Source organism: Hemibagrus wyckioides, linkage group LG14, assembly GCF_019097595.1.
Source record: "Hemibagrus wyckioides isolate EC202008001 linkage group LG14, SWU_Hwy_1.0, whole genome shotgun sequence".
Classification (NCBI taxonomy): Eukaryota; Metazoa; Chordata; class Actinopteri; order Siluriformes; family Bagridae; genus Hemibagrus; species Hemibagrus wyckioides.
This window is the reverse complement of record NC_080723.1, coordinates 2,376,054-2,400,478: the sequence shown is the minus strand read 5'-3', so window position 1 is coordinate 2,400,478 and position 24,425 is coordinate 2,376,054. Positions and strand designations below refer to the sequence as shown.

At 42.3% G+C, this 24,425-nt stretch overlaps 2 protein-coding genes across 15 annotated transcripts in view; one reads left to right on the top strand and one right to left on the bottom strand.

Annotated features, from left to right (window-relative positions):
* tjp1b (tight junction protein 1b) overlaps nt 1-15,552 on the top strand; it is a 67,111-nt gene extending 51,559 nt beyond the window's left edge. For 4 of the 14 annotated variants that reach the window (XM_058407714.1, XM_058407712.1, XM_058407721.1 and 1 more), the window contains 22 exons: nt 80-248; nt 403-547; nt 2,553-2,680; nt 2,997-3,102; nt 3,193-3,343; nt 3,884-3,992; nt 4,151-4,370; nt 4,511-4,695; nt 4,840-4,935; nt 5,096-5,178; nt 5,299-5,509; nt 5,671-5,771; nt 6,251-6,604; nt 7,414-7,650; nt 8,740-9,657; nt 9,894-9,985; nt 10,137-10,352; nt 10,452-10,591; nt 10,831-11,263; nt 11,353-11,570; nt 11,734-11,877; nt 14,191-15,552. In XM_058407714.1, the coding sequence (XP_058263697.1) occupies nt 80-248; nt 403-547; nt 2,553-2,680; nt 2,997-3,102; nt 3,193-3,343; nt 3,884-3,992; nt 4,151-4,370; nt 4,511-4,695; nt 4,840-4,935; nt 5,096-5,178; nt 5,299-5,509; nt 5,671-5,771; nt 6,251-6,604; nt 7,414-7,650; nt 8,740-9,657; nt 9,894-9,985; nt 10,137-10,352; nt 10,452-10,591; nt 10,831-11,263; nt 11,353-11,570; nt 11,734-11,877; nt 14,191-14,285 (4,551 nt within the window). In that variant the 3' untranslated portion in view covers nt 14,286-15,552. The remainder of the gene's footprint in view (nt 1-79; nt 249-402; nt 548-2,552; nt 2,681-2,996; nt 3,103-3,192; nt 3,344-3,883; nt 3,993-4,150; nt 4,371-4,510; nt 4,696-4,839; nt 4,936-5,095; nt 5,179-5,298; nt 5,510-5,670; nt 5,772-6,250; nt 6,605-7,413; nt 7,651-8,739; nt 9,658-9,893; nt 9,986-10,136; nt 10,353-10,451; nt 10,592-10,830; nt 11,264-11,352; nt 11,571-11,733; nt 11,878-14,190) is intronic. The other 10 variants (XM_058407716.1, XM_058407713.1, XM_058407725.1 and 7 more) reach the window with 7 other exon arrangements.
* An 850-nt stretch (nt 15,553-16,402) lies between these two features.
* Nucleotides 16,403-23,159, bottom strand: zgc:101540 (hsFATP2a_ACSVL_like domain-containing protein). The gene is made up of 10 exons (XM_058407726.1): nt 22,560-23,159; nt 20,891-21,100; nt 20,372-20,530; nt 19,129-19,253; nt 18,309-18,503; nt 18,132-18,222; nt 17,859-18,057; nt 17,631-17,728; nt 16,905-17,035; nt 16,403-16,818 (listed from the first exon to the last, which is right to left on the bottom strand). The coding sequence occupies exons 1-10, from the start codon at nt 23,035-23,037 to the stop codon at nt 16,642-16,644; spliced, it is 1,863 nt and encodes a 620-aa protein (XP_058263709.1). The 5' UTR covers nt 23,038-23,159; the 3' UTR covers nt 16,403-16,641.
* Between the last annotated feature and the right edge of the window lie 1,266 nt (nt 23,160-24,425).

The following is a 24,425-nucleotide window of genomic DNA, read 5'->3' as shown; positions in this document are numbered from 1 at the left end:
AACTATATCCAAATCATTGACGTGTGTACCGCCTGCTTAACTGAAGTCTTGTAAACATTTTTGTACCATCTCCTTGTAGATAAACGGCACAGTGACGGAGAACCTCTCCCTGATAGACGCCAAGAAGTTGATTGAAAGGTCGAAGGGCAAGCTGAAGATGGTTGTGCAGAGAGATGAGAGAGCCACACTGCTCAACATCCCTGATTTGGATGACAGCATCCCATCAGCCAATGCTTCCGATAGAGATGGTTAGTATTCCTGTTTCTAAGCATAATGTATGCAATATTTTTAGTTAAGTCTTTTTCAGCATTTAATGTGTCTTGAAGATAAATGTTTTATCAGAAGAATTGTATTTGTATGTTATGCTTTTACTTGGAAATATGATGTTTTGCTGTCTGACAGATATATCAGATATCCACTCAGTAGCATCTGATCATTCAAACCGATCCCATGACAAGAAGAAGAGCAGTCGCTCTCGCTCCCCAGACCGGCGCTCTGAGCCCTCAGACCATTCCAGACATTCCCCTCCACAAATCAGCAATGGCAGGTCTGTACTCTCTCTCCTTCTCTCTCTCTGTCTCTCTCTCTCTCTCTCTCTCTCTCTCTCTCTCTCTCTCTCTCTTTCTCCTCAAACTTCCCTGCTGCTGTTTCGTTCTTCAGAAGGTTACATTTTTGTACCATATCCATTTTAATTTCTTATTATTTTGAATCAGAACCACACGATTCCTGGTGCACAGAATTCAGCCAGTGTAAGTGACTCAGATGTGGTTTGCGAGCATCGCAACAGACCTGTAGCATGATTGTTTGGTGCACCGATGCTCTTGTGCCGTAGTGTCTGCTGATTAGATCAAACTAATCTAACTCCTAGCAGATGAGCCATTCCTGTTCATTGTAAATTTCTAGCAAAGAGGTTAATCCCTGAATTTGTTTTTTTTCCATGTATGGTAAATGAAAGATGTAGGGCAGGCATGGGAAGATTTCATTAAGAATTTCTCCCCTCACATGCTCTTTCATGGTTGATTTATGGCCTGGTTCTCTTTTTACCAGCTGTTTATCTGTGGAGGAAGTGTTGTGGCAGTCTCTATCCTCCTTACTCCCCCTCTTTCTCACTACACTTTCAATTTTACACAAACAAGAGATGAATAAAACTAATAGATTGATAGTGCTGTAGTATTATTATTATTATTATTATTATTAACAAATTACATTCCCAGTGGTATTATTCCCCGCGCATCCCCTCATATATACAGTCCAATATATTCTAGTGTGGCATTAATGTTGGCAGAAACTGGGAATTCTCTTTCAGTGAGACAGCAGAGGAAATCTCCATCTCCAAACAAACCTTCATCTAAGGTCATATTTTCTCAACTTCTATCCACATGTAGGGAGTTCAACTTTGATATTGAATTTTTTCCCACTTCCTTTATTATAAAGTACAGGCAGGGGAAAAACAAAACGCTTCAGCAACCTGCCTAGACAAAATTAGGCACAGATTTACAGTTGATTTCATGCCCCTCAGACATGGCAAGCAAGCTTCCATTTTTCTCCTCCAGGATTCAGTAGTGTTCCAGACTAAGCTAGGCCGCTGAATCATTATGATAACTTTTTTTGATCTTACTATGGTGCCTATGATTAAACCAGGAAACAACTAAATGCTGTTCTGTTTATTGTAAACAGTTGGCATGTGAATGCAGCATTACACTAAGTGTCGGTATAATGTCCTTTTATTTATTGAACCATACTAATTGCTGAGAGGAATATTAATCAGCATCATGAATTAAACAGGACCACATGTGGAGACTGACTGCATTTAGACAAGAGAAGCAGTAAAGAGAGAAAGTGTTTTTTTTTTTTTTTTTTTTTTTTTTTTTTTTTTGACCCCCCCCCCCCCCCCCCTGCCTTCCTTCCGTGTGCCCGCTATGACATTAAAGGTTACTGAATGGTCAGACTCTGGTTCTGTTTGGCCATGTGCTGATTTTTCAAGGGCCATTTTCTCATTTAGCACTCAGGACCAGTGCACACACTCTACCTGGAGTGTCTCTCTCTCTCTCTCTCTCTCTTTCTCTTTCTCTCTCTCTCCTATCATCCTCCATCACTCCAGATCAGATGGGCTTGTCTAAATATAACCCAGCAAAGGAGCAGCAAAACACAGCTGTGACCTTCAAGACTACCTAACTGCTATAGCCATGCATTGTCCTTGTCTTGTGTGCTCTCACTCTCTCTCTCTCTCTTTCGCTCTCCCTCCCTCCCTCCCTCTCTCCCCCTTGCAGCAGTTTGTATTTCTCAGTAAACAGTGTTTTATTGAGTGTGTTCTTTGTTGATAGTGAGGGAATGGCATGTAATTTTTGTGTTGTCTGCCTTTTTTGGCCAAAAGGCATGCATTAATCCTTGAATATGCTTAATGGAAATTTCTCTTACTGTTTCTCTGCTGCACATTCACCACTGCTTATTTGTATAGACATATGTTGGATGTACCAAAAATTACCCTGATTTATTGGGACTAAGCATCACTTCTTGCATCCTTACTCAAAACCCCGTCCTTGTTTTTGCAGTCACAGGAGTCGCGATGAGGATCGAATCTCAAAGCCACTTCCCTTGCCTGCTAAAATGGTGGAGGAGACACATAAAGCACTGGAACAGTCTGGGACCAGAGAGGAGAAACAGCTCCCCCCTCTGCCAGGTCAGAGTTCAGATTAATACCCTGACCCACCTGTCACATTAATGCTTTTATGTAGTCGTTTATTTGAAAGAAAACGCTTGTAATATGAAATGATCTCTTTATCATGTGAATTTGCTGAGAAGCATTTTTCTAGCTTAGAGATGAGACTGAAGAGTGTATGTACACAGTAATGGAGAATATGATTTTTATTAGTTTTGACACTTCCCTGCCTGTAGCATCCTGCTGTGTTGTAGCTTGACCTCTTTTAACAGGAAGCCGCTTTGTATGGGTTTGTCAATGTGTGTGTGTGTGTGTTAACGTTTACTGGTCTTCATAGAGCCAAAGCCTGTGTATGCCCAACCTGGCCAGCCTGATGTGGATTTACCTGTCAGTCCAGCAGATGCCCCTGTGCCCAGTGTAGCCCATGATGACAGCATTCTACGGTAGCCTTTTCCCTCTTTATAATCATGCTTGCTAATACAAAGGGATTCGAAAGGATGTTTTTTTTAATGTTCTGACTTTTATTTTTCCAGGCCTAGTATGAAGTTGGTAAAGTTTAAGAAGGGTGAGAGCGTGGGGCTGCGGCTGGCTGGGGGCAATGACGTTGGCATTTTTGTGGCTGGTGTGTTGGAGGACAGTCCTGCTGCTAAAGAAGGCCTCGAGGAGGGGGACCAGATACTCAGGGTGAGACCTCCTTACTGTGTCATGCCTAATACATAATAACTGTTAATAAACTGAAAAGCTTTTGTAAATATATAAATTACCATTTAATCTATATATTTTCTTAGACCGATCTTCTGTGTCATAACACATTGTGATGATCGTTTAGCGCCACTGAAGGATCTTTTTAGTATTCAATTTTTATACCTACTTTTATGGGTTGTGTGATGGCAGCCTTAGTTTTATGGGGGTCTTGATTCCCAAGCTCTGCCTTGCATCCCGTGTAAATGCTCTTAAGCCCTAGAATGTACCAAAATGCTTTTACTTTCTTGGTGGTTTCCCCAGTGATATGGGCTGTTCTCTTGTCTGGCTGCCAAAAGTTCCTGCCTGTGTGTCTCCCACACTCTCAATCCTTTTTTTGAGAACTATGTAGAGTGACTTTCTCTGTAACGCACACTCACTTTATGAATGTTTTCCATGTTTTTGTAAGTGTCTATTGTACATTCATTATTTTTGGACTGTTGTTAACAGACCAATAATCCTTTTAATGTTCTCTCTCCTTAGGTCAATAACGTAGACTTTGCAAACATCATCCGAGAAGAGGCTGTGCTGTTTCTTTTGGATCTGCCCAAAGGGGATGATGTCACCATTCTGGCCCAGAAAAAGAAAGATGGTGAGGATGTCGAAATATCATTAACCATTTTATTCGATTTCCTGTGATCAAATGACGAATCCCATACTTATTAACCTTTTAATTATCTAGATTAAAAACAGACATAAAGCATTGTTTTGCTTCTCTTCCACACTGACACCTATATCTTTGCTCTCCAGTGTACAGACGAATTGTGGAGTCGGATGTGGGCGACTCGTTTTATATCAGGACTCATTTTGAGTACGAGAAAGAGTCTCCGTACGGCTTGAGTTTTAATAAGGGCGAGGTGTTCCGAGTTGTAGATACCCTTTACAATGGCAAGCTGGGGTCCTGGCTTGCCATTCGCATTGGCAAGAACCACCAGGAGGTGGAGAGGGGCATCATCCCCAACAAGAACAGGTACTGGGTAGTCTATATATAATTAAAATCACCTATAAAAATCCTTTCAGATAGAGGAGATGTATTGTACCATGCCACACAGAGATGCTTTCTTTTTTACAAATCAAATATACACCCTCACATTGTTTTCTGTCGTCCAGAGCGGAGCAGCTCTCCAGTGTGCAGTACACGCTTCCAAAGACAGCAGGAGGTGATAGGGCAGACTTCTGGAGGTTCCGTGGCCTGAGAAGCTCCAAGAGAAACCTGAGGAAAAGTAGAGAGGATCTCTCTGCTCAGCCTGTCCAGACGAAATTCCCCGCCTATGAGAGAGTAGTACTCAGAGAAGGTAAAGAATTGTTCCAACAGCTATGTCTGACCTCTTTATTTCTCACTGTTTCTTGCAGAGTATTGATTTATTGTGTAGTGTATCTTTCTGTCTCTGTTTGTTTTAATTTTCTCACCTGCTTTGTTCTTATTTCTGCATGATTAGCTGGTTTCCTGAGACCTGTAGTAGTGTTCGGTCCCATTGCTGATGTTGCCAGAGAGAAACTTTCCAGGGAGGAACCAGACATCTTTGAGCTTGCCAGTGAGCATGGTTTACATTATATATATTCTCATGATACCCGTGGAGCAAAAGTCAGCAATATGCGTGCATAGTGTATATCAAGTATGCGGTGTAAGTGCAGCTGATATAAACACCTCATTAATTGTATATTTCATGGCCTAACACTGTGTCCTGTCTTCAGAGAGTGAGCCCAGAGATGCAGGCACAGACCAGCGCAGTTCTGGAATCATCCGTCTCCATACCATTAAACAGATTATTGATAGAGTGAGTATCTGAGTGCTTACCGCAGCGTATAACACTTAGCAGCATATTAACTCTGCAGTCTGGTTCTTTTGCTGATTCTATACTAAAATGTGACCACTTTGGCTGTGTAATCCCTGGTAGGATAAACATGCAGTGTTGGACATCACCCCTAATGCTGTGGACCGTCTGAACTATGCCCAGTGGTACCCCATCGTGGTATTTCTGAACCCAGACAGTAAACAGGGTGTGAAGAACATGAGGACCAGGCTGTGTCCAGAGTCCAGAAAGAGCGCAAGGAAACTGTATGAGCGTGCCCTCAAACTGAGGAAGAACAACCACCATCTCTTCACCAGTATGTGCAGACACTGCAGAATATATCAATTAAATAGCCACTTCATTTCTGCTTAGCCTCTGAAAGAAGATTTACCGCTTGAGTATTTATTTTAGCAATGGTGCAGTTAAGATTGATGGCACAGTTGATTTCTCTCTGTCTCTCGCCCTTTCTCTAATTAGCCACCATTAATTTGAACAACATGAATGATGGGTGGTATGGAGCTTTGAAAGAGACCATCCAGCAACAGCAGAACCAGCTGGTCTGGGTTTCTGAGGGCAAGGTAAGCCAATCACTAATACATGTTTTTTTGTTTGTTTGTTTTTTTTTTTAACTTGCAGTCCTATAATATAACTAAGATTACATTTATTTTGTCTGAATAGTTCTACTTCAAAATGTTTTACAGGAAAAAGAATATCCTAGTTTTAGTGGCTTGATTAAATGTGGTGCATGAGTAGATCATTTTTCGTTTCCTCCTTAAGATTCTTTTTTGTGAAAACGTTCACTCCATTCTTAGACAGGAGCAGAAATGACCTCAATAACTGAGTGCAGATTAGTCTGGCTGTTCATTTGTATTAACATCCTGAGCTGGGGCTGGAGTAATGCTATTCTTTAGAGAAATCAAAATTATGATTTGATAGTTATTTAATTTAATTTAATTTACTTACTCTCTTCATTTTTGTATATTTCTTCATTACATTTTTAGTTTAAATTGTAAACTGCAAAATAGTCATGTGGTCTGCTCCACGATATCATTTCCAGGCTGATGGAGCTCCAGAGGATGACTTGGACATCCATGACGACCGCTTGTCCTACCTCTCAGCACCAGGCAGCGAGTACAGCATGTACAGTACCGACAGCCGCCACACGTCCGACTACGAGGACACGGACACCGAGGGTGGTGCATATACAGACCAGGAGCTGGATGAGACCCTGAACGATGAGGTGGGCTTACCTAGTGAGCCTGCGATCACCCGCTCTTCAGAGCCTGTGCGAGAGGATCCACCGGTCATCCAAGACGTGCCAGCCTACCCCAGTTACCAGCATGCAGCTCCCCAACCTGAGCCCATGAACCGCATAGAGTCTGCTGGATTTAAGATCCCTGCTCCCCAGCAGGTACAGTACACAAATCATGCCAGTGTGCTCTGTACTGAAGCTCCAGTTTGTGTAGGTGTAATTCTAAGACATGAAGCTCTCTTGTTATCTGCGAATGTTTTCCAGTGTTCAGTGGTAGACATTGAGATCAGTTCTGAACTAATACTCTTGGAATGTCATCAAGTATGTTGATGTGTTTTACACTGACCTGCTGTTCAGATGGTATCACTTTTACAATGGGCACTCGGGTAAATCCGCCCTTTACAGGTGACTTCATATTTAGCTATTTTAGTATTTATTCATTTTAAAAATAACAGTTTGTCTAAAGTCATAGAGTCAGATTCTCTAGCATCAGTAGTCACCTTTTTTTCCGTCTACAGATTGTATTTAGAGATTTACTAAACACTTACTGCAATCACCAGGTGATGGATAAATGGCTCTCTCTGAGTCTCTGAATCCATAGTAACGCCCTCTGGGTGCAACAGTTTTATAATTGAAAGGGACAAGAAAATATGTGATTGCAGATATTTCCTTTACTAATGAATACCATCTGAATAGAAATATCAGCCTCTTTCTTCAATGCTTTCTGTAAGGTTAAAGACTTTATTGTTGTTGTTGACCATCTTGTGTACAATAATGCTAACCATCATATTGATTCTTGGGCAGTACTGAGTGTGGTTGATTTAGCAGCCTGGAGGTGTCACGCATTAATTAAAGACCTAGTGTAAAAAAAATAAATAAATAAATAAATCCACAGAGCAGTTTGAGTGCTTATAGGAATGTGCTTTTGGTGGCGTGTGTCTATAACCTATGTGCCCCGTACTCTACAGCAGGCTGAGGCTGCTGTGGCCCTGCCCTCCTTCCCCCCTGCAGTGGCATCAGTGCCCCCTGCTGTTGAGCCCGCCGCACCACTAGCGGGTACGAAATCCAAGGAGCCAACTGGCACCGCTCAGGCCGACTCACTTAACCTTCCCGCCCCAGAACCCGAGTCCCAGCCCGATCCTGAGCTCGCTCAGGCCCCAACACACGACCCCCACCAGTCGCTCGCGCCCAGCCCACATCCAAAGGTACCACCAGTAGCATCGCCACGTGCTGGACCCGGGCACGGCCCGCTTCAGCCTGGTTCAGCCCCGCTCGCTCACTCTTTTCAAGCTGCCTGTTTCTTGCACAATGCTATTTCCTTCCACACTTCTGTCTGCATGTGTACTGTGCAAGCCCGTGTCTGTGCCGTGTGTGCCTCTGCCACCTCGAGAGTATGGGTGACTGGTACACATGCACCTGATGTGTGAGGGGAAAAGGAAGAGGTCCTGCCACATCTGTGTGATCCTAGGAAAGAGGCCTCTCACACTTAGTCTCTTCACTCTTACCTCTCCTACCTCTTGCATGGCTCCTACTGTTGAGCTTTGTTTTTAGCTTGTTCTGTCTGTAGAAGTAGCATTAAAAAGAAGCAGCACATTTTGTTATAGAAGTAGAAGCTGCACCACCCGACACTGTAGATGTTGTGGTACAATAAGGAATTGCAAATGGAACATTGTCTTATTTGCAAGAATGATTGTCTGTAGCTGCATGTCAGTCTAACCTGCAGACAGTATTCATAAACATATCAAAGGAGTTAATACAATCTGTTCTAGATAAGATCGTCTTTTAATGTTATATAAAAAGAGATTAACGAGCAAACGCATTTACCGTTTCACTCTAAATGCATAATTGAATGCAGTTCTTTTTTCCTGTACAATTGTACTGTCTTCAGGCTATAGAAAGTTTGAAAGTAGCTTTTCAGGCATGAATAAGCAATTAATGTTCCTCTAAATTTATTCAAGCTGATGGTCTTCCAGTCGGATACGTAAAATTCTTTTGGCTGTCATTACTGAAAGGCTTCTTATCAAATTATATAGACATGTAGATCTGGATCTTTGGAACTGAGATAATCTGCCTGTTAATTGCATAATAAACCACAATGTGTATAAGCTGTTTTTTTTTTTTTCTGCAAAAGGTCATGTGCGAGTTTCATGATTGGTCTGTTTCAACAAAGCATTATTTTGATTTTGAACAGCTTTTGTTATCATTTTTTTTATCGGGTCTAGTTCCAGATCACTTTAAAGGCATTAGATCTCTTAGGTGCTTATTTCTGTCTGTGTTTGCTGTTCTGTTCCCAGCAGATGTATAAGAAGGATCTATACAGTGTGGATGAGCCTGTGCGAGTAAATCACATGATGAAGCCCCAGCAGCCACAATCTTTAGCACCCCCAACCTCTCTGTCCTACAGCCACCAGCCTGTGTACCAGGACAAACAGCCATACCGAGAGTACGACCACCCGCCTTACGGCTATGATGGTGGCAGCTACGCACAACCAAAGCCTCACAACTACAACGCGCACATGCACTATGACAACCGCGTGCCTCATTATGACGAACAGTGGCCCCAGTATGACCAGCAGTCCCCGGCCCAGCCTCCTCCTCCTCCAGCTGGGTCAGGCTATCCTCAGGGCCACCAGCCTCCTGCTCTGAGCTACGAGCCCCGCTCTCCCTACGAGGATGGGCCCACGCGGGACTATAGCCCTCCTCAGCCTCGCTATGATGAGCCACCTGCGGCTTATGATAGCCGGCCACCACGGCATGGAAAACCAGGGCCTGTTCGCTATGAGGAACCTCCTCCTCCTCCTCCCCCGGTTGCGTACGATGCCCGCTCTCCTTATGAACCAGAGCCCCATGGCTTGCCGATCAATAACCCCCGCTCCCCTGACCCTCCCAAGCAGTATTATGGAGACGCTTCTCTGAGACCCACATACAACCCAGGGTTACCAAACCGTAGCTACAAACCAGGGCAACATGAACCTCTGAATTCTGATCCTCCAGTTCCTCCTCCAAAACCTGAAGTTGTGCTTTCCCCTGGCGAGCCAATACACTCTGCAACTCATAAACCATTGCCTTCTCCAGCCAGAGAAGATCCCGAGGAGGAGGAGGATCCTGCCATGAAACCTCAGTCTGTTCTCAACAGGGTCAAGATGTTTGAGAACAAGCGCTCTGTGAGTGTAGACAGAGCCAAGGAGGCTGGAGATGTTCCAGGGATCAGGGTATGTCTAGACTTTTTGGGTTTTAGCGATTAGAAGCAGTAAATTGTTGTATTTCTGTTTTTATATATATATGTGTGTGTGTGTGTATATGTATATGTGTATGTATATGTATATGTATATGTATATATATATATATATATATATATATATATATATATATATATATATATATATATATATGTATATATATACACGAATTTTGATGTTTGTTAAACCGATGTCATTTTCTGATATAGCCCACAGATTTCCCCAAACCTGTGACTGCCCCTGGCCCAGTGTCCAAGGCCAACTCTCTCAACAACCTAGAACAAGAGAAACCTGCATATAGGTAACCAAAACAATCTGCTTTGTATGCAAACATGTCATCATTGTTATCCTCAGAAAGACGGAGTATGCAGTTATTAACAGGTTTTTACAATGCGTTCTGCTTATGTGATTTAGCTTTGAGTCTTAATTTTCATTTTCTTTATCTTACTTAGGGCTCCAGAGCCACAGAAACCCCAGTCTCGTTTAGGAGATGAGGCGGTTCGCGCCAACCACTATGACCCTGAGGAGGATGAGGATTATTACAGAAAACAGCTGTCCTACTTTGACCGCCGCAGCTTTGACAATAAGGCTGTTACTCAACCTGTAGTCAGTCGCTTCCACGATTTGGCTAAACCTACACAGCCTCAGCTAGGATACCCTTATAACAGGTATCATATAATACAGATTTACGTGAAATTTTAACACCGTCTAATTAATACTACAATGTGCGTATATATTAACTATGTTTGAACAACCATGTTACTCAGGACAGAGTCAGGGGAAAAGGTGAGCCCTGTGGATAAGAGATATGAGCCAGTCCCCCAAGTTAACCCTGTACCAACCCCTTATGGTCAGTCAGGACCCGCTGTCCCACCCACATCTCTGCCCAAACTCAGCAACCCGGAAGGTAAGATTGTAAAGTCACACGCTGATCATCTTTCTCGAGGAGTACATTTCACACTAGGAGTGTAATGCAACACTGCTATGTGTCTTTATTTGTTTAGTGTGCCAAATATCTGCAACTGTATCTATATTCTGTCAATGTTTTACAAAATATAAACAAACCAGCAGTGTTTCTGGTTACAATCGGATGCCTCGTGAAACTTTTTGAAGTTTTGAAAAATTACAGCTGTTTCTCTTTCACAGTGAACTCTCTCCCAGATCCCCACAATTCCCCCAAAGGCAAACCGGAGTTGTCTACTCTCCGCCCTCCTACCCGGGATGACCCAGTCCAAGGCAACTACCTTCCCCAAAAGTCTCCAGTTAATGGGACCGACATCCCGCCCAAGACTCTTAGCGTCCCTGCTCCCACCAGTTACAATCGCTACGTTCCAAAGCCTTACACAAGCACTGCACGGCCCTTCGAGCGCAAGTTTGAGAGCCCTAAATTCAACCACAACCTTCTGCCCAATGACACCCAGGCCAAGCCAGTCGTGGTGAACAACAACCCTAAGCCCCACCTCTCACCTCAACCCCAGGACACAGATAGTGGAGTGGACACGTTCACTCGTACTATGGACAACAGGCCCAAATATCAGCACAACAATATCAACTCTATCCCCAAAGCTATCCCTGTCAGGTAAAACGTCTCCCCATGTGCTCCTCACTTCCCTGCACCGGCATCTTTATCACATCCGGGTTTGAGTAAACAAGCTCTTTCTCTTTCAGCCCCAATGCACTGGACGATGATGACGATGATGAAGGACACACTGTGGTTGCCACAGCACGGGGTATCTTTAATTGTAATGGCGGAGTATTGAGCTCAATCGAGACGGGTGTGAGTATTATCATCCCCCAGGGAGCCATTCCTGAAAGTGTGGAGCAGGAGATCTACTTTAAAGTGTGTAGAGACAACAGCATCCTGCCTCCACTGGACAAGGAGAAAGGTTTGTATCCTTGCTTGTGCTACTTTAGTGATTCTTAATACGCTTTTAAGTAATTAATAATGAGTTTGAAATGAAAGAACAAATTGATCCTGATGCACTTTGCTGTCATAATGCCTCTGAACAACATAAGACAAGCCTCACTCACTTTTGTGTGTTCATGCAGGCGAAACTCTGCTCAGCCCCCTGGTCATGTGTGGACCTCATGGTCTGAAGTTCCTGAAGCCGGTGGAGCTGCGCTTGCCACACTGTGCGTCTATGACCCCTGATGGTTGGTCTTTTGCTCTAAAATCCTCCGACTCCTCGTCGGGTACGCTGTCCTTTCTCTGGCCTTCTGGGTTTCTTTGGGTCTTGTGAGTGGTGATTATTAGGGATGTATCAATCTAATAAAGTATCAATATCTGACTGACGGTCACCAAAAGTGCTGGATATTTCCACTGTGGTGTTGGAGTTGTATTTAGCTAGCTTGGGTTATGTAGATAATGTTTAATAGCCGTAATGTGTAATGATAATGTTTAATAGCCGTGGCAGCAGCTACAGAGTTTATTAAATGGCTCTGAAAGTGTGACACTTTTTTTTTTTTTTTTTTTTTCCAACTGCATTTTGCCTGTAATCCTATGGGATGCGGCTGCTAGGAGGGTGAAAGGTGCTGCTGCCAGAAGTTTAGTGCAGTGCTTAGTAACTTTAGAGAAGTCAGAGGGTGATGTTAAAAGCATTTTACATCTCAGTCAGGTCTCAAGGTGGCAGACAAGTGAAGAAAAACCAACATGGAGAACTGACATTAGATTTGATTGAATACACCGATTAGCCATAACATTCTGAGCAGTGACCGGTGAAGTGAATAAGACTGATGATCTCCTCATCATGGCACCTGTTAGTGGGTGGGATATATTAGGCAGCAAGTCAACATTTTGTCCTCGAAGTTGATGTTAGAAGCAGGAAAAATGGACAAGTGTAAGGATTTGAGTGAGTTTGACCAAAAAGGCCAAATTGTGATGGCTAGACCACTGGATCAGAGCGTCTCCAAAACTGCAACTCTTGTGGGGTGTTCCCGGTCTGCAGTGGTCAGTTTCTATCAAAAGTGGTCCAAGGAAGGAACAGTGGTGAACCGGCGACAGGGTCATGGACGGCCAAGGCTCATTGATGCACGTGGGGAGCGAAGGCTGGCCCGTGTGATCCGATCCAACAGACGAGCTACTGTTGCTCAAATTGCTGAAGAACTTAATGCTGGTTCTGATAGAAAGGGGTCAGAATACACATGGCGGGTCAGGGCTGTTTTGGCAGCAAAAGGGGGACCGTCACAATATTAGGCAGGTGGTCATAATCTTATGCTTGGTCAGTGTATGTGGTGACTTGATACGGTGAATTGAATTTATTATTTTGTGATGTGATGTCTCATTTTTACTATAGTTGGAGTACACCAGCTAAGCATGAATAAATGTTAAAAGAAGATTTATTTCAGTCTGGTATATAAGATGTTTGAGTTTTTCTAAGCAGCATAGGAATCCACGAGTGAATGGAAGAGAATGTTTCATGTTATGATGTAGCAGTGTTGAGGACCACCACAATCACCACACCTGCCCAGTGATGGACCATCATGCTGCCAATCATGCTTGTGATATTCTGCATAGCTTAGTAACAATCACTTTCATTTAGCAGAGTTTCGGGTATCAGTCTATGAGCAGAGCAGGATCGTTGAAAAATGTTATTTTTTTGTTTTTTAATAGGGTTGATACATCCCTGGTGGATATGGTACTGATTCAGCCTGGGTGTCATCTTGGCTATCATTCCATTTCTGTTTCCATTTCAATTTCACTCTTCTGCTCTTCCGTATGATGCTTGTGGAGTTAAACGAAATGTTTTGAGCTGTATAATCATTAAAAACCTTGTAGATACAAATTGATGTACACACTAAGGGCATTAAAATTCATTCACAGGAGAAAAAAAATTTTTTTTACCATTAAATATTGGAACATTTCTCTAATCTTACCTGGAAAGGGCTGGTGCAGGAGCAGGTTTTCATTCCACCCAAGCAGGCTTTCAGTAAACAGGTATAGTCAGGTGTGGCTCCTGCTTGAGTGGAACGAAAACCTACACCCACACCAACCCTTTCCAAAGAAGACCAGACACCCCCGTACTGGAGGAACACTCATTTATGAATGCTATAAATCATTTACACCATGGGTTCTCAAACATTTTGCAGCCAGGGACTCCTGTAACTCTTAAAATAAATTCCACAGACCCCCTCAGTACAGATTTATTTTCATGAACACAATCCAGCTATTCCGATGTTACGCTCATTATTTAAAACTATATTGAAGCTCTTTCCAGAACTTTCCAACCAAGTATAACTTAACAAGCTATAAGATTTGGATTAAATCCATTCAGTTCAAAATGTTTTTATAATGATAAAAAACACTCATAAACGATAAAAACAAATAATAGTAGATTTTCCTCCTACTGTAGCAATAAATAAATAAATAAATAAATAAATCACAGACCTCCTGTTCTTGCTTCGTGGACTCCTGCAGGAAAACTTTAAACACCACTGATTTAAATATTTAACACAAAGTGACATTGGCAAAGTTGTATTGTGTTTGTTTATCCTCTGATTTCTCTGCAGGTGACCCCAAATGCTGGCAGAATAAATCTCTCCCAGGGGACCCCAATTACCTGGTGGGCGCTAACTGTGTGTCTGTACTCATTGACCACTTCTGAAGAGGGCGACAGCTGGTCTGTTACTGAAAAGGCAAAGTGTCAGTGGAGAACATTTACCAAGCCCTTTCCCCTCCCTTTTCCCCCTTCTCTCCTCTCTCCTCTTCTCTACAACGGAGTCATTTCTTTTCTCATGTTTTGTGGACAGTTGCAAGACAAGAGTTATTTGCTTGGAGGACAAGGAGAGCACCTCCTCCTGGTGCTGAATCCCCACAAAACTCATTCTTATTGTTCTTGTTTTGGTGCTTGAAGGCTTGCCAAATATGAAACCAGAATAGTAGGACAGAATAAGAGTTTCTTATACGAAAAGAATGCATGGCCAAGTACTAGAGATGGACTGAAATGATCCTGTTTGACCTTTTGTTTAAATCGTTTAAAAAAAAAAAAAAAAAAAAAAAAACACACATTATAGAAAAGACAATTAAAATGAAGAAGGAAAATAAATAATTAGTTTTTAAGTATTGAAGTTCTGCATCTATGCTCACAAACAAAAAAAGTTTTAATGCATACCTTTTTTGTTTGTGAAGTCTGTGGTCATGCGTGTGCTTTCCTGGGTGTACACGAAGACCGCTGTGGATCTGCGTAACTCTGAGCCTATTCTCCGGGGACTTGAATATATGAAGGACGCGAGACGTCACGAAGACTCGTTTCAGAAGGATCTCCCGCTCATTGCCGACGAACTTCCTCCACGGGCTTAAAAACGGGCTCTACGTTTTGAACAGACCTTTTCTAGTGATGTTTTACCATAGATGAACACACTGGCAAAACTCCTGCTGTCTAGAGATCTATGCATGTGCTACGACTCAGGTCCAGACGCCTGCTACTACTACTACTACGTTCGGAACACCAACTTCCCCATCTTTACACTGCGAGCAGTGATGCCTTACCTGCATATTTAACATTAAGTTAACGAAACCACGTGCAAAACTTTTTACGTTGTCGAGCGAAATTCATGAAGGATGTTTAAATTATCTGACCATCTGACACTACACGTTACATTAGCGGATCGGATTTGGCACACCAGTACTCGAGGCTAAACGAACAGGTATGCTTTATTTTTACTGCTATGCATATGAAGTCAAAAGATATACAAACACGAGGATATGTTTAAATTATAGCTGTATATACTGCTAGCACATGGCCTTGGTTCCGCTGTAAATGATCTTTTGTACATTTTTGTTATTTTGTATTAAAAAAAAAAAGGTGGGTGGGGTGGAGTCTTTAAGAAAAACGTAAAACCAAAAAAAAATAATAATAAAAATAAACACTACATTGGTTATGTTTGTATTACACTAATACCCCCTGAGCCTTGGAACTAAACTTAGCAGTAATGAAGAATTTAAAATGAAAAAGAAAAGGAAAAAAAAAAATAACAATAATAATTTTCTACCATCATATACATGAATCTCTACTCGATGGCATTTTTAACAGTAAGAACACGAAACATTTTTATTCTTATTTCCAGAATAGGAAAGTGCTCGGTTTCAATAATCTTAACGACTCTGTACTTCAGAAGGGGCCGCTGTGGTGAGTGGTCCTGTACTTTGTGATACTGGATGCTGTATTGTGTGCCCTGAAATGTATTTTTGTACTAGTAAACACTTTAATAAGGCACATCAGTACTTTTTTTTTTTTTTTTTTTTTCTTCTTCTTTTGATATAAAAACAGCTTCTACCCGATCTGAGTTTCTTTTCTTTACGAGGCGGACATTTTTTTTTTTTCTTCTTCAGGTGTTGTTTTTTTTTTTTTATTTATTTTTTTTTTGCTGCACATTTCTAAATATACCACTGTATTAAATAAATTCATTTTTAAAGTAATGCCACATGCTTCTAGTGTCAGCACTGTGAACAACCCTAGAACCGTGAGCGTGGATCCGGTGTGGAAAAAGGTACAAAGTTTAGCTCGATGTTATCTCATGGGGTGAAAAAAAGAGCTTGCACGCCAATAATGCTGATAAGTACTTACACTCAGGTTTGAGCTGCATTTAGAAAGTCTCTAGGCTTTCATTTCCCGAGTCGGCCTTTGCCCTACTTCTGCTGGATCTGTCATTATTACAGCTGAGCCGGGGAGAAAAACGTGGACTTTTCTAAATGGTCACACACTTGAACCACTAAATGAAATTTAAGAGTGATGGAAGAACATTTATTTCTTATAAAATATAAAATCCTATTAAACATGCTACATTTTATTAATCATCACAGCAAAAGTTTGTTAACTAAATTAGTCCATAGATATTGAAAACTGACAAACCAGGATTCTCCCTGAGATTAGTCTGTAACTAGTTAACCATTCACTTATATAGTTTTCCACAAAACAGCCTTCCATCTTTAAAGCATACTCGTATATCTCGTCTCCAGACTTATAGCTTAATGTCTCCTGCAATCACTGAATTATAAATTTCTTGCGTGAGGGCAATGTATTTCTTTTCAGCTAGATCAAGGAAGTAGAGCGGGTCGCGAATGAGCGCCGGATCAAAGCCCTCCTCCACCAGCTTCACCTTTTTCATCTTGAAAGTTCCTGTGAGTTCTAAAGAGCTCTGAAAGAGAAATGCGCTTTGATGAAAAAACTTGAGTTTCAGCCTCGATACCGAGAGACCGAAAGCAACACAAAATCTGGGCTTACCTGAACGCGAATGAAACGGGGGCTGGCGTAAACTGGGAGATGGTTAGCTACAACCCTATACATGTCCGTGCCATCGAACTCCTTCCCTTCTTTTAACACGATAGCCGCCATTCCAATCCTTCCTTCATGCCCTGAAGGGGGGGGGGGATAATTCAGTCCCATAATAATATGAAATGAGGGTTCAAGTTCCACTCACAAGAACAGAACCTTACATGCCCTAAATTACACTTAATTTGATATCATTCACATACACCCATCAGGCATAACATTATGACCACCTGCCTAATATTGTCAGTCCCCTTTTTGCTGCCAAAACAGCCCTGACCCATCGAGGACTCTACTAGATCCATGAAGGTGTGCTGTGGGATCTGGCACCAAGATGTTAGCAGCAGATCCTTTAAGTCCTTAAAGACCTAAAGGATACGTTTGATAGATACTGACCACTGCAGACCGGGAACACCCCACAAGAGCTGCAGTTTTGGAGACGCTCTGATCCAGTGGTCTAACCATCACAATTTGGTCCTTCATCAAACTCGCTCAAATCCTTACACTTGTCCATTTTTCCTGTTTCTAACACATCAACTTTGAGGACAAAATGTTCACTTGCTGCCTAATATATCCCACCCACTAACAGGTGCCATGATGAGATACTCAGTCTTATTCGCTTCACCTCTCACTGCTCATAATGTTATACCTGATCCGTGTATAAACCAGTGTGGATTCTACCTTTGACTGCGACTCCGTAGACGTTTGCTTCCTCAATGCAGTCCACCATCATGAGAATATCTGCTACTTCAGTCGTGGCTACATTTTCACCTTTCCATCTGCAAATCGCCCCAAATTCAGTCAGCTTGACCATTCAGATGAATATAATCGTTGCAAGTTTTGGCAAGTATTTTGCACCACCAACGATTTATAAAGCTATTTTTAGCAGCCAAACTGGTGCTTGTTTACCTGAACGTGTCTCCAACCCGATCATGAAAATAGACAAAGTTTTCCTTGTCGATTTTCAGCAAGTCGCCACTGTTGAAATAGAGATCTCCTTTCACAAACACGTCTCGGAGTCTTTTCTTTTCCGTCTGCTGCTTGTTTCCAGCGTAACCAACAAACGGAGACTTGACGGTGATTTTCCCAATCAGCAGTCCAGGCTCACCTGCAAGATCATTTCTTTTATTTTATACTGATACACCTAGGATAAATGAATGGATTCATACACACAGGGCTGACCTGGAGCTGCTGGCACACAGAATCCCTCTGCATTCCTCACGGGCTCCTCTTTCTCAACGTCGAAATTGATCAGGGAGTACGGGAAGAATTTCTACCAGGGAACATATTGAAGTGAGTTTCTTCACGACGCACTTCACTGTGCTTCTCTTAAACTCTCTTTGAGTTAGAGCGTCTTACCTTGTGGAGGTAGTTAACCCGGCCCACCACTCCAACCTTTGTGGTGTAGTTAATAAAGCCAACGTTTCCCTCGGTGGCAGCGTAGAGCTCTCTGACGTAAATGTTCCCAAAGCGATTCAAAAATTCTCTCCACACGTCGGCTCGTACTCCGTTACCGATGGCGATCTTCACACTGTGGTCTCGGTCATTATCTCTCTACAGGAAACATCACACGTTCAAATTTAACAAAAAATCAATGTTTAAATATTCAGCTTTTAATCATACCTCAGTATTCACACACATTTACACAGAAAGACAGAGGGATAGAGGCATGCACATACTCAGATAGATAGACGGATGGATAGATAGACAGAGAGGGATGCACATGGATGGATGAATGGATAGATAAGAGACAGATGGATGGATGGATAGGTAGACAGACAGAGGGATGCACATGAATAGATAGATAGATAGACAGACAGACAGAGAGGGATGCACATGGATGGATGGATAGATAAATGGACAAAGAGACAGATGGATAGATAGACAGACAGAGGGATGCACATGAACGGATGGATGGATAGACAGACAGAGGGATGCACATGAACAGATAGATGGATGGATAGATAGACAGACACTGGAATGCACATGCATTGACAGACGGACAGAGGTATGGATCAATAGACAGATAGATTCTTTTCAGTGAAACTACTGTACTCCACTTGAGTAAAATATTTTATGTGATAAAGAATCCCTAACCGTGAAAACATGCAGCAGAGAGAACTGCTCTCGTATTTCAGTAAATAAACAGTCTTGCATTACACAGAGACAGAATGCTGACCTTTGGTGTATTGCAGAGGTAACGCATTGTTTCTCCGATGTACTGCATCACTGTAACATTATACTTCCTGCAGTTGTCCCAGAACTGAGAGGCAGAAAATTTTCTCTGCAGAACAAAAGAATTCCCTGCAACCAGAACGGGAAACGCACACAATACACACCACATACTGTGTACTGTAAATATACACACTGTAATTGTGTTAAAAAATAAAACGAGGTGTGATGACATGAAATGGAGTTCGGTCATTTCTAATAACAGCAGTACCTCGTATAAGACAGCGATTGATTACAATATTTTATTTATTAATTAACCATGCACTGTAACATTTTGTCCATTTATAGACCAAAAACAAGTTTATTTCTTACATGATCACAGCTCTAAACAGTTGTTTGGTCACAAGCCAAGAAAAGATTTAACATGTCATGTAACAGAAACCACAAAACTCCTCCAGCCTAAAGACTTGGTATCAGACTCTATCTGATACCAAATACTGACAGTGAAATCTTAAATGTTGCACAAACATCATCTTACAGAATACAACAAATCAACAGCTATATGTTGAATAATAAAACTTTTCTCTTAGATGATGTGAATTGCCTGCAATAGAAGTTACTGTGCAATTAATACACTGACCAGGCATAACATTATGACCATCTGCTTAATATTGTGTCGGTCCAAACAGCCCTGACCCGTCCTGCACTGTGTATTCTGACACCCTTCTATCAGAACCAGCATTAACTTCTTCAGTAATCTGAGCAACAGTAGCTCATCTGTTGGATCGGATCACACGGGCCAGCCTTCTCTCCCCACGTGCATCAGTGAGTCTTGACCGCCCATGACCCTGTTTCGCTGGTTCTGTTCCACCACTGTTCCTTCCTTGGACCACTTTTGATACTGACCACTGCAGACCGGGAACACCCCACAAGAGCTGCAGTTTTGGAGATGCTCTGATCCAGTGGTCTAGCCATCACAATTTGGCCCTTCGTCAAACTCGCTCAAATCCTTACGCTTGTCCATTTTTCCTGCTTCTAACACATCAACTTTGAGGACAAAATGTTCACTTGCTGCCTAATATATCCCACCCACTAACAGGGGCCATGATGAGGAGATCATCAGTCTTATTCACTTCACCTGACACTGCATTGCTTATTCTTGATCGGTGTATATTATTCTGTGACGTATTTTAATATATAATATTCAGATGAGTAATAAAAAGGAGGCAGCATGCAGCAGAAAACCGTACCTCTCTCGATACAGCCGGTGAATCCGACGAGGAAGCCAGCGCCGTGGTATAAAGGCAGGTTAATATAAAATACGTCTTCAGACGTGACTCCAGAAACGCCCTGGATGAACGAAGCAGCCCAAATTTTCTCATGCGTCACCGTGGCTGCTTTAGGCAAACCTAAAGCCAAAGGAAGACACATTCAGTACCTAAATAAATACACATGAACATTCTAGCTACACTGATTTTGAACCCATTCAAGTGCTGTTGACTTCATGGCCCTGTTGTAGAGGGAAAGCCATCCTGTAAGAAATTTACTAACATAATAGAAATGTTAGATCAAACAGTAAAGAAAATAAGTCCGGTTCTATTCATATTCATCCAAACCGGGTCCATATCACTCAGCTTCCCTTTCCATTATCACCTGTTATAAGCGCTAATAATATGAGGAAGTGCTTCTTCACGGTTTTCTCTGGTTGGTGTGTTTCGAGTAAATCTACTTTTGTCTAAAAAATCTGTAACATCTGTGTATTTTGTTACCGGTGGTTCCAGATGTGTAGATATACATCGCTGTGCTGCAGTGTGTAACGTTAGCCCTGAGTGATGGAGACATCGCTTCATCAGGTGCCTGTGCGATGGCCTGAGAGATGCTCTGAATGCCATCGGTGCTGCGTGCATCAGAGAGCACGTACACGCTGATGCGCTTCTCTTTCAAAGCAGGCAGAATTTCTTCAACAGCGCTGCAGAGCTCTGGAGGAGAACATAAGGAGGAGAACACGTCAGTTCAACCCTAACTCAAACAGCTCCAGGGTTCATAATGAGAGAGGCTCTAGCACTATAGTATTCGGTCAACTCCAGAATTATTGGCACCCTTCATGAAAATGTATGGACTTAATTTGATGTTTTTAGCACAAAAAAATAAACTTTTTTAAAGGAGTGTTTTCTTGCAACAAGTTTGTAGAGGATGATGGATTTAATGCGGAACAAGTCTGTTCACATTCTTTGGTTTGTACATGTGGAGCCTTGCCTTTAAAAATTCAGAACGCAGCCTTTTTTCATAACAAAGACCAAAGATATTTGATTTCGTCTTCAAATCATTCGATCTGATCTATGTCTGAGTCATTATTATGAAGAAAGCTTATATTTATTGCTAAGCTTGCACCCTAAGTTTTGGCTTAAAATGCCCAGATACTTCTCCAGAATTCATGATGCAGGAGCACCAGCTGGAAAAAAAAAAAGGCCCCATGATCCAATACCATATTTTATGCTGTTTTAAGGCTTTCCATCTAATATTACAGCTAGTGGTCATGACCAAAAATGTCCTGGGCAGAGTGCTTATGTATCGTCTTCCAGACAAAACTTCATCTGCTTTTTTCATTATGGCTATGTTTATGTACATCTGCTGCACTTTGGGATGGGATGCCAAAAGAATTTTACATTAACGATTCATTTATATGGACAGCCTCATGTCTGGTCACAGGCATCAACAATGTCTGGTGAATAAGGTCAGTCTTAGCTCAGATTCCCAGCAGTAACTCTGTGTACCATACTACACTGATCAGGCATGACATTATGACCACCTGCCTAATATTGTGTTGTTCCCCCTTTTGCTGCCAAAACCGTTCTGACCCGTCATGCACTGTGACAGCTCTCTATCAGAACCAGCATTAAGTTCTTCAGCAATTTGAGCAACAGTAGCTCGTCTGTTGGATCGGATCACACGGACCAGCCTTCTCTCCCCACGTGTATCAGTGAGCCTTGGCCACCCATGACCCTGTCGCTGGTTCATCACTGTTCCTTCCTTGGACCACTTTTGATAGATACTGACCACTGCAGACCGGGAACACCCCACAAGAGCTGCAGTTTTGGAGTCTTATTCACTTCTCCTCTCACATGTTATACATGATCTGTGTGTATATATTAGTCATATAGCTTTTTATTCTCACAAAAAAATTGTTTTGCAATTCTTAATTCAATAATGAATCTAATTGACCAGCTGGAAAGGCTAGTATCTGTACAAACTCTATAATAAGCACATTTTTGGATGTTGGATGACTGATATCCAGAGGTGTAAAAGAATTGAACAAAATAATAAAGAAATAAATGTCACAGAGTGAGTGGGTAGAGATGTGTACTGTGTCCTGATATATATTGATATATATATATATATATTGAGTAACACTGTCATTTCAATGCATGAAACTTTTACCTTCGTCTACAATAAGCACTTTTGCACCACAGCAGGAGAAACAGTGCAGAAGAGATTTGGATCTGATGTTAAAGTTGAGTAAAGCTGTAGAGCAACCGAGTTTAGCCAGCCCGAGCCAGATCCAGATAAAACAAGGTTCATTGCCCAAGAACAAGGCCACAGTGTCACCCTCCTTCAGTCCAGCCACCTTCTGCAGCGCACGAGCCACTTTGTTACTCTTTCTGTCCACGTCCGAGTACGAGTGCGTCTCTCCCATGAAGTGGACAAACGGCTTGTGTGGATGTTTGGTCACGGCATCCAGAAAACAGTCGAGAATGCTGTAGAAGCGAGCTCTCCTCTTATAGCGCTCCAGGCGCAGTCCGAAGAGCGCAGCCTTCAGCATGTAGGCGCAGTCCTGAGTGAAGTACGGACACAGTGTCCAGAGCAGAGCGGGCAGCGCACTCAGTCCAGCCACGAGGAAAGTCAGCCACACGTACATGTTTCTGCGAGCAAGCAAATAAAGCAGGTAATGCTTCTGGAAAAGGAAAGAAAAAGTGCAGCACTGCGAAGCACGAGAAAGCTCACAAGAAACGGGCCAGACAGATGGGAGTAATCAGGGGTTGCCAGATTAGGCGTTAGATCCACCTGAAAGGGGGATTTAGTTCGCAGTTTTCTGTCGCACTTGCAGAGGGGGTCTTTACTGTTATAATGGAACCAGAATTTTTCAAACACCTTCTGCCTCAGATAGCAACATGTCACACTCTATTCGTGTACAAAAACATATCTTCTACACGGTCTTGAAAGGGCTGAAGTGGTGAGAGTTTTTCTGCATGAATTAAAAGAGATATACTCTGAAAATTAAAAAAAAAAGTGTCAGACGAAATTATTATTATTATTATTTTGCGGTGTCTTACTCTGATCTGGTAATATACACCGATCAGGCATAACATTATGACCACCTGCCTAATATTGTGTCGGTCCCCCTTTTGCTGCCAAAACACAACAAGCTGTGATGCACTGTGTATTCTGACCCCTTTCTCTCAAAACCAGCATTAACTTCACCAATTTGAGCAACAGTAGCTCGTCTGTTGGATCGGATCACACGGGCCAGCCTTCTCTCCCCACCTGCATCAATGAGCCTCGACCGTCCATGACCCTGTCACCGGTTCACCACTGTTCCTTCCTTGGACCACTTTTAATAGATACTGACCACTGCAGACCGGGAACACCCCACAAGAGCTGCAGTTTTGGAGATGATCTGATCCAGTGGTCTGGCCAGGGACGATTCTAAGATTTTCATTTAAGGGGGGCTCAGCCCCCAATTAGGGTATAATAGTAAAACTAAATAAATAAACAAATAAAATAAAATAAAGGTTTGACTAACAGGGTAGGATGGTAAACTTATTGCAGCATTCCACTGTATTGCACAGATGTGTATAACATTTGAGTACTGAACAAGCCAAATACGAGTCTTCCTGATCTCACACACACACACACACACACACACACACACACAGGGGGCTAAAGCCACCCTAAAAATGGCCTAGCGACTCCCAGTGGTCTAGCCATCACAATTTGGCCCTTCGTCAAACTCGCTCAAATACGCTTGTCCATTTTTCCTGCTTCTAACACATCAACTTTGAGGACAAAATGTTCACTTGCTGCCTAATATATCCCACCCACTAACAGGTGCCATGATGAGGAGATCATGATCTGTTACTGCAGCACATCATTCTGTAGTTCATGGTGATTAGATGACTTCATTTCACTGGTCAAGAAGGCAGTGTTAGTCTCTTCTACCTAATTTCACTCTCTTCCACAGCCTAGGCCAGTAGTCACAGAGATATTCTACACACCAGATGGAATGAATAAATTTCAACTCTTTAA

Excerpts from the sequence above, each read along its gene's own strand:
- zgc:101540 (XM_058407726.1), bottom strand. The coding sequence starts at position 23,037 with ATGTACGTGTGGCTGACTTTCCTCGTGGCTGGACTGAGTGCGCTGCCC. Across the intron at positions 18,504-19,128 it reads ACCTCTGCAATACACCAAAG|AGAGATAATGACCGAGACCA; the intron begins GTCAGCATTCTG and ends TGTTTCCTGTAG. Across the intron at positions 18,058-18,131 it reads CTGTGTGCCAGCAGCTCCAG|GTGAGCCTGGACTGCTGATT; the intron begins GTCAGCCCTGTG and ends ATGATCTTGCAG.